Source organism: Linepithema humile, chromosome 3 (assembly GCF_040581485.1).
Source record: "Linepithema humile isolate Giens D197 chromosome 3, Lhum_UNIL_v1.0, whole genome shotgun sequence".
NCBI lineage: Eukaryota > Metazoa > Arthropoda > Insecta > Hymenoptera > Formicidae > Linepithema > Linepithema humile.
This window is the reverse complement of record NC_090130.1, coordinates 11,751,894-11,761,979: the sequence shown is the minus strand read 5'-3', so window position 1 is coordinate 11,761,979 and position 10,086 is coordinate 11,751,894. Positions and strand designations below refer to the sequence as shown.

General features: G+C 40.0%; 1 protein-coding gene across 1 annotated transcript; it reads right to left on the bottom strand.

The window, feature by feature from the left end:
• Positions 1-293: 293 nt before the first annotated feature.
• LOC105669646 (uncharacterized) lies at positions 294-2,685 on the bottom strand. Its single transcript, XM_067352004.1, has one exon. The coding sequence runs from the start codon at positions 2,514-2,516 to the stop codon at positions 879-881; it is 1,638 nt and encodes a 545-aa protein (XP_067208105.1). The 5' UTR covers positions 2,517-2,685; the 3' UTR covers positions 294-878.
• Positions 2,686-10,086: the final 7,401 nt, after the last annotated feature.

Below are 10,086 nucleotides of genomic sequence, written 5' to 3'. Positions count from 1 at the left end.
GTGGGTAGCCGAGGTTATTGCATACCGTGTAACGTTGGTTACCGTAGCGATGTAGGGGACACCGATGCTCGAATAAATGTCCTCGGTGTTACGCGATACCTTCGTGCGAGCGATTTGACACGGAGCGTATTCATTGCGAAAATTAATCGCGAATTTTTCAATCACGCGTGTCTTGAGCATCATCGTGCGCAAAAATCATACGATGGGCAATCGCCTCGTAGCGTTTGCAGCACCGTATGTTTTTGCGAAGAATGCGGTCGTTTAAGGGGGGACATAGGGTTAGGAGCCCGATTTTTCATGTTTTTTTGAGAATTTTTTTTAGGTAGAAAAAAATTTTTTTTTTTGCAACTTTGGGATCATTTTATACATATTCTGAAGTACATGTCCAAATTTTTTTAAGTCATTATATTTAAAAATAGAGCAGTTGTAGGCCGCACCCGTGGACGTTCGCCGCACGAACATGTCGCTTGCGTAACATATAGAGGTCGTAATTTCCGCCTAAAATCAAAAATCCAAAAATTTTTACGTTAATTACAAGTTTCTCTTCGATATGAACCTCAAATCGGCTAAAAAAATCAAAAATTTGAAAAATTACGCAAGTTTGAAAAAAACCATCAATTTTCACCGTTTTTTTTTCAGTTATTTGCCCTTAAAAATGCACTTAAAACCCATTTTTTATTCCGATTGGAAGTTCATATCGAAGACAATTTAATAACGAACAATAATCACTTTGGTTTTTTAAAATTGGTTCATTATTTTTTTAGCTAGACGTCACGCAAGCCGAAAAAAAGTCGTTTCGAGAAAAACGCGTTTGAAAAAAAAGTTATGAAAAACTGAACGTTTATGGCTTTTAATGAATTATACGAAGTTCCTACCTTTTAGTCATCGATTCCTGCGCCATATAGCAAGCCTTCTTCTTCTTCATAAGCGAGATTTGCGGCCAACATTTGTTTTTTTCGCGCTATTCTCGCTTCTTTGGTCTCGAGGCTGCTGCGTCGGTTTTGGCGTTTCACGCGCTGCTCGTCCGTTTGTTTGCCGAAGTTGAAACTTAGTGAGCCAACAACAATCTGTAACTCGTTCATCATCATTAAGATTGATGAATTTCCTTCGTTGAACACGACGGCTGCGATATATGATGCCACTTCAACAATTTTTAAGCCGCAATGCAGATGTTTAGGAGCAAGACGCCAAATTGTCGAGTTGAAACTTTCGTTCGCATTCTGAGTGTGGCCACCTAAACATCTGGTCAGCAAGTCATCTCTTGAAAGATCTTCGTAAATCGGTAGTAATTCCTTCTGCACATCGTGGTGTAATGGTTGAGGGTGAGATTCAGGCGCATTCCCAAGAGCTGTAGCCCGCTGCCACTGGCACCAGCTATCACTGCCAGTTGGACAGTTCTCGTGACGAGGGTTTTCGTCGGTCGAAATCATATGATAAAAAGTGGCCATGATAGCTTTCTTCATGTCTTGAACGCTGTTTACATTCCTCCGAATCGCTAAGCCGTAGTAGGTACTGAGTTTTTTTATCAAAACTTCCGTCAATTTACCTTTTCCGCCGAGTTTTTTAGCTTTTCTCACGTTTCGAAGTCGAGATCCCATCCTTTTTTGAACGTGACCAACACACTCGCTCTTGACAACTGTTTGTTCATCACCGTAAGGATTTATTTTTAGAAGAGCCGAAAATGTTTTCGAGTCTCCATCGCCGATGTAACTGACGTATTTCACACCATGAAGCTCATTTGATCTCAAAAACATCGTTTTCATAGACTCGACTTCCATGCCTCCTGCTGAGCCTTCATGAGTTTTTGTGCAGATTTCTTCGTCGTGCTCGGCTTTCCATGCTAGATATTCTTCAGAATTTGTTGATTTATTTTTCCATTGTGCACATGCATGACAATAACTACTTTTAATGACGAGATCGATGATTTTTCCTGTGTAATATGCTATTAGAGTCGTTACGCCGTACAGTGATTTAAATCCTCTCTTTTTCCAAGAACCATCTCCGGACACTTTGAAATTTGTAATGGGAATTTCACGTTTTTCATTTTCTTGTTTTTCTTCATCTACGGCTTTTTTGCAACAATAATCAAATATAGATTTCGCTGCGGAGTAGATGTAACCGTAAATTCTGTTATACGTGTCTTCCGATATGCCGCTGCAAATGTCCATATAATTACAGAATAATTGTAATCCTTGTCTTCCAACACCCAAAAGTCGCATGACGAACACAATCCTCCGATTAATCTCATATCCAGTATTAATTAAAGGGTCTGAATTGATATTTCTTGATCCGCATTTACACTTGACAACAATTTTGAAACCTAGTCCCCGGATTCCAGTCTCTTCAAATTTAATATTTTGCTTGCAATTTCGACAAACCAGAATGTCCGACAGTGCTGTAAACACGGTGAAAAACTCAATAATACGATAACAAAATATAGGATCGAGCGTAATAGACAACACGAATGCGGTGTGACTTACTGTTCGACGTGTCGTTCTCCCCAGTCGTTGAATCATTTTTGTCACATGCTTCCTCCCCTCGCAAAGCTAATTTCCGTACTAACGACACGGAGCACGTTTTGGGAGAGGGAGAAGGAGAGCAGCAACAAAACGCGGGTGAGTGCGTATTTAAAACAGAAAATCGCGTCGCATTCTTGTTTTATGATTTCGAGACGCAACAGGATGACACGCTTCAAGGTACCGCGAGCGTAAATATTCACGTGCCTACACTTTGCGTCGCGCAACAGATTTGCGAAACGTGTGCCGAGATAGAGAATACTTCGGTGTGCTGTCGGTGGTGCGGTATTCGTGAATACATATTTTGTCGTGATCCTGTAAGGAGTTTGTAGATTTCGCGACACGTCCGACTAAATATTTTAAACACATAATTTGTATAGCTCATAACGCGAAAGCATTCGATGCGCAATTTATCCTACGTTATATTGTTGAGAGCGGAACCGCATTAGAACCGCGGGTAATCTTAAACGGGACGAAAATTGTAGTACTAACAGTGGGACATACGAAATTTATCGATAGTATTAATTACCAATGCGTTTATCGGAGTTACCGAAGGCTTTTGGTCTGACGAATACTTCAGACAAAGGCATTTTTCCGCATTTATTTAATACTAACAATAATCAGTCATATGTCAGTCTGTTGGCGGATATTCGATATTATTCACCCGATAGTATGAATACCAACGAGCGCGAACAGTTTTTAGCGTGGCACGCGGAAATGATTCGTACGAATTGTGTTTGATTTTGAATGCGAGATATTGCGTTACTGTCGCAACGACGTGAATATTCTGAGACGCACGTGCATGTCTTTCAGAAAGATTTTCTTGAAGTGCGGGCGCGTGTGTCCGTTCGAGGAATGCACAACCATCGCTTCCACGTGTATGAGGGTTTTTAAAAAAAACTTTCTGAAACGTGAAAGAGAAATTGGAATAATTCCATCGGGTAGGTACAGACGCGCGAATACCCTATAACGCGCGAATACCCTATACGGTATAACGCACTATCACGTGTTGCAATTTCACGGTTGTTTTTGGCACGGTTGTCCGTCATGTTTCAAGATTAATCGCAATAGAGAACTAGCGGTAAACAACGAACGCGGGGATACGATTGATTTGCGTTATGAGCGTACCATCGCAACAACGTATCGTCTTCGAAGACGGGGGTACACGGTGATAAAGAAGTGGGAATGCGTCTTCGATCGCGAGATGACGAAAAATAGGGAAATGCGCGAATTTTTACAGAATCACCCAATGATAGAGATTGAGCCGCTCAATCCGCGCGATGCGTTCTACAGTGGACGCACGGGAAATATCGTGACGCGGTACGAGATTACAGGTACGGAGAAGATACGTTACGTAGATGTTTGTTCTCTGTACCCGTACGTACTGAAAACCGGAGTTTTCTCGATCGGACATCCCACGGTGTACGTCGCGGAGGAATGCTCGACTCTAATTGGCATAAGTCTGTGTTACAATTTTGATTCCGTCGAAGGTCTCGTGCGTTGCAGGGTACTCCCCCCGCGATCTCTTTCACCTTGTATTACCCTATCACGTGTGTTTGCGATCGAAATGAGACTCCGATCGGAACAGAGAGGTGCCGGGTGTGCTCAGAGAGAGCGAAGGGTCAGATTGGCGGCGAGGAAAGAACGGAGCGAGCAACGAAAGGAGCGAGAAGGAGAGAGAACGCTGGCGGTCGCACAAAACGGCAACCGAGCGAGAGAGAGAGCCAAATAAAATTAAGTGAGCGAAAAGTAAGGATCCGCAGGCGCGGTGGAAACGGATCAAATCGAATGAGCGCGATAAATGTTTGTAGAGCGATGATATTTGCAGAATAATGCACTTTATTGTCAATAATTAATTAAACGAATTAACAAAAGTTCGCTGGCGATTAAGGGGGGAGCCTCGTATGAATCGCTAAAACAAAGGTGATTTTTAAGAATTTTTTTTTAAGAAACAATGCAACGGATCTTTTTAAAACTTTTTAGTGTTTTATAACATATATTAAAAAGTAAAAAAAAAATTTTTTTGTTTAAAAATAATTGATTATAGAGCCACTATAAACAAATGTTGACGCAGCCTCGTCACTGGAGTTGTGAATTGGCGGGAGTTGTAGCGTCTTTTGCACTCGTTTAAAACCAAAAAAAAAAAAAAGTTTTTCTTTTCTATGAAATTATCTAGTCGATAAACCTAAAAAATAAGTAAAAAGTTGAAAATTGAAAAAATGGCAACACTTAAAAAAAAAATTGCGATTTTGACCCACAAAATGTCACCTTATTTATGCAATAAAAATTGTTTAAATTAATTATTTTACTAATTTTATAGGTTCATCGACAATTTATATTATTAAACTACATGTATGCACAGGGACAACTCGATTGATCGAATAGTTTTTGAGTAATCTTTCCCGCCAATTGCCAAAAACTGATTTCGAGAAAAACGCGTTTAAAGTTTTCGGTATTGAAAAGTAAAAAGAAAAGTGTAACAACAAGTTTAAAACTGAGGCTCCGATTTCCTGCTTCTTCGAATTTCACACTTTGCTTGCACTCTCCAAATTGCACTCTCAAATAAGTACTTCCGAAAGCGCGCCAAAAACAGTTACAAATTCTATAATCTTATATCTTATGGTACCGTCGACCAAGCGCCCCGCCGCGCGCTTGTATATCTGCGCGCAAGAAATAGGCTGTGGACTCCTTAAAACTTCGAATTTTGTTTTGTAACTTTGGGAATATATTTTCTACATGGATTGCTATTGATTAAAGCAAAAAAAAATTTTTCAATTTTTTTAACCGGTTACACGAGGCTCCCCCCTTAAGCCCGTCGAATACGTTCACGCGACAAGCGTCTAAATCTCGCAATAAGAAAAGACTCGAGAAACAGCTGATTTCGAAGCCCAAAACTAGGCTTTCATACGCTTGAGATGAAAATGAGAAACTAATTAATAGCACTCGGCGACTTGAAGCGTCTTCTCACTCGGAATTGAAGAAGGCTTCCGGATTTGCAAAAATGACCGAGTGAAGCGCCTGTCCGGTTGATCTGCTTGCGACCGCCCTTTTCACAGCGGAGAGAGGGCCAGATGGTCTATGATGATTCGTGCAGACCTAAACTCAAGCGCCAGAGAGGGGAACGCTATCTCTGATGATTTTGAAATTTTCGACTTTTCAACGCTTCTCTCGTGGCCTTCGCTGTTAGAAAGAAAAATAAAAACAATAGCAGCGGCTCACTCGAGATTGTTTACCGAAGCATGTTTTTCCGCTGCGAACGCTAAACATGGTCATATTCTGCCCGTTACTATGAATTTGTTACAATGTATACGATAACGAATTATGAAGACGAAATTATCGAAATATATGACGAAAAATTATAAAGGTGAAATAACGCATGCAGCGCGAAGTTCGATCGTTAACAACGTGCGTGGAAAGCTGCTATTTGCGTTGTGTCGCAGCTGTTGCGAAACATTTTCACACGATGAATGTACCCACGAGCCGGCCGAGCGAGAATTCGAGGGTACGTATCGCTCGAATTGCACAAAACCATCGACAAAGGTTATCTCGTAACGAGGGTTTGTGAGATTTGGCAATACAGCACAGCTCGCTACGATCCCGATATACAGCAAGACGGATTATGCTGCGTCAGCACTTTTGGAGGGAGGGGATATCAGATTACAGCACTTTAAGGGAGGAGATATCAGATTACAGCACTTTAGAGGGGTGTCAGGTTACACACGTTTACAGTTGTAAAAGCGCAGCATCAACACTTTTGCGATGTGGGTATAAGGTTACAAGAGATTGGAGGGGACCACATATTTTACGGATTACGTCATCACTTTTCTTAGAATCTGCAGGCGCCATTTTGCGCCGTCAGCATTTTGAGCATCATTTTGCGTTGTTACAAGAATGATATCATCACTATTTTTAGCAACAGCCACGTCAGCTTTTTTGACATCATTGTTGCCAAATTTAATTATATTTAATCAGCACTTTTAATAGCGCCATGTGCAAAAGTCTATAGCAACAGCCACGTCAGCATTTTTTGACGCCATTGTTGCCAGATTTCTTTATACTTAATCAGCACTTTTAATAGCACCGTGTGCAAAAGCCTATAGCAACGGGCAGCCACGTCAGCATTTTGGGCGCCATTTTGTTGCCATATTTCAATGTTTTAATCAGGATTGTCAGCATTTTTTAAATTAGTGTCGTGTGCAAAAAGCGAGTATAAAAAGCTCGCGAAAAACCATGGTAATATTCAGTCTCAACACATCGTGGACCAGTTAATCATCGATCTGTCAGCAGTCTCCAGTAAGTATAATTTAATATATTTTGATAATAATGATTTCGTATTGTTAGAAACGTTTATAAACGAGTATTTAAATCTAAAGAAACTATCATAATATATACACCATTACAACCTTATAAATTGTTTTAGGTTCACCATGAACAAGCATCAACCGAAAAGTCTCACCGAGCTTGCACGCAAAGCTATAAACAAAAACATCAAATCTGTATCACATCTCAAGGACCTCGCGCTTCCACCGAGGCTCATTCGTGACCTGGAGGAAACGTTTGCAGAGGATCGTCATAATTATGAACAACTATTATCAGGATATACTACTCAAGGCGATTTGCACAAGAATCTAAAACATCTACTCTTTATATTTGTGCCTGAGACTGCCTTACCGTGGCAAATGGCGGCTCTAAGGAGGTATACGGAAGAAAATGTACCCTTTGGTTATCACTCTCAGACGGTAATCAACGCGTGGTATATCTACAACTATGCCGGTCGGTCATATAAATTATGCCATAGATGTGGTGATAGACACCATTCGAGAAAGACTGAACAGAGTATTGTTAAGTATGGAAAAAAAACTATCTGCAATAGTCACCAGTTACTAGTACATGTGAAAAATCTGGACAATTGATGTCACCTGTGTTTCCATGTATCACTCTTTTGGATAAATGATCGGATTCATACAAGAGACATCAGCAAGCAAATAGAATTTGTGATGAAATTAAAATATGATGATTATTGTTATTGCAAAGACGATGATGATGATGATGATGAAATTTGTAATTATGAACATACATGTGAGCATTGTAGAAATTATGTGCAACACATCGAATATTATATATGGCGAATAGAGCACGAAGATACAATGTGATGCTACGCATCGATGACTAAATCACATGTAGTGATATATAGATGTGACTTTTGCGAATTCCTCTTAATATACAAAGAAAGATCATACATCATAGATGAACAAGAATGAACCATGTATGCAGACCTAATCATTTTTAATAAATATTATTTATCAATAAATTAATTTTTTATTATTATTCCATCTTTCCTGTGCCTCATCTTATTCACTGACCTACCCTACTGCGAGATAAGCGCGTGCATCATATCACACTACATGATAGAAGAAAACGGGCGAATCAGTGACTATCCCATACAGCACACAAACGTTGAATCAATATCTAAAAAACGTAGAATTGCAACATTATAAATGTTTCAGCAACGTTGCAAAATATAGATTCAATGTTGAAAAAATATTGAAGAAATGTCTAATGTCCGCTGAATTGCAATGTCTGCAAGACAAGAAACATTAATTCAATATTGATTCAACATTTATTCAATGCAGAATTTATATATATTATACATTATAATAATGTTTTGAAAAATTGAACGAAATAAATGTTCGAACGAAATAAATCTGCATCACAGCAAAGAGGCCTCGGCTGTTTTGGCCAGGCAACAAGCTGGGAGGCAAACATGTATATCACTGATGCAAGAACCCTGGGTAATCCGGGGTTGCATCAGGGGCTTGGCGGCCTGTGGTAGGCTCTTTAGGGCCCCATCAGTGGATCGGCCCAGGGCCTGCGTGGCCGTCAAGGGTATGGAAGCCCAGCTAATACCTCACCTGTGTTCCAGGTACGTTGCGGCTGTAGAAGTGGATTTCACTGATGACTCCGGTGACAGGAAGAAAATGGTTATTTGCTCGGCCTACTTCTCTCATGACGAGGGGGAGGCGGTGCCGCCTGCACCGGTGATAAAACTGGCAGAATACTGCCAGGAGAAACGGCTTCCCCTGATCATGGGATGTGACGCTAACGCGCATCACACTGCGTGGGGAAGCTCGGACACCAACGAAAGAGGAAGAAAAGTGTTGGAGTTCCTAGCATCTACGGATATGGAGATTCTCAACACAGGAGACAAGCCCACCTTCTGCACTATAGCGAGAAGAGAAGTGCTCGACATCACTGTTTGTTCCAGGCAGTTGATACAGGAGGTAGTGGAGTGGAGGGTCTCGACGGAGCCCTCGCTCTCAGACCATAGGCAAATCACCTTCAGGATAGCTAAGGCTAGGGGGAAGGAGGTCAAATTCAGGAACCCGAGGAAAATCAAGTGGGACTCCTATAGAGAAGACCTGGCCAGCAGCCTCAGAGGCACTCGAGCCCCTAAGTTTCCACCTTCCTTTTCCCACTCCTCCGGCCTCGGTATATGCACCTTAAAGCGCCTATCAGAAGCCCGAATAATAGGTATTCTGTCCAGTCGCATCTCGAATATCGGATCCAACCAGTGCTGCAAGATCGAGCATCCTGCAACAGAGCAACATGAGGAGAACGGCCCCCACTATGCGGGCACTACACAAGCGAGAACCGCACGTCACGCGTCCGTGTGCGCACGCGTCAGCGTAGCATGCTATATTTTGTCACTTCCCCAGCCCGCGAAAAATGCTACGTACGAAAAATGCTAAGAAGCCAAGCGTTTTTAATTGAGTAAGGCGAATCGCTTGAATAATAAAGATTCCGTCTTTTAGACCTGTATCTTGCAACTTGTTTTGTTTTCTTTTTTCGCATTTCTTTCTAACGCACAATCTAATGCACAATCGAGTAAATAATCAAATAAATTTTTTTTCTAAACAGTATTATTTTATATTCATTAAAAATATACGCATAAGTTAAATTATTAACTGTTGAAAAAGATATTAATTTGCTGTGACTTGTCAATAGAAAAATAAAATATAATTTTACAATTTTTCAACAAAATGCAACTTTAACATATGCCAAGATTATTAATAAATATAAAATAATACTTTTTTGTCGAAAACATTATTAAATTATTTGATTGATTACTGTTAGAAACTCATGTGCAAAAAAAGTTGCAAGAAGCAATTTCCAAACAAAATATCTTCAACATTTTAGCTAATCGCTTTACCCGTTTAGCCACGCTTGTTACTTGACATTTTCCTCTTTAAACTTAAAAGAAAGATATATTAATAATTTATTAGTAATTAATAGTGGCCTTCCACGCCACCCATGAGGTGCCACTAATAGCGCGCTAGATTTTTTTAAAGTGGATCTTCGCCTGTAGCCCTATTATACTACATATTATTGCAAAATACCACAAAAAATATATTACTATGTAAATATTATGTATATTACAATATAAAAACTATATGTATATTATAAACATATACATATATATTAGTATCATATATTAGTATCATATTCACGTATAAATAATTGTCACAACCAAAACAAAATAGTATTGTTTTACATTTAAAAAAAATTGCCG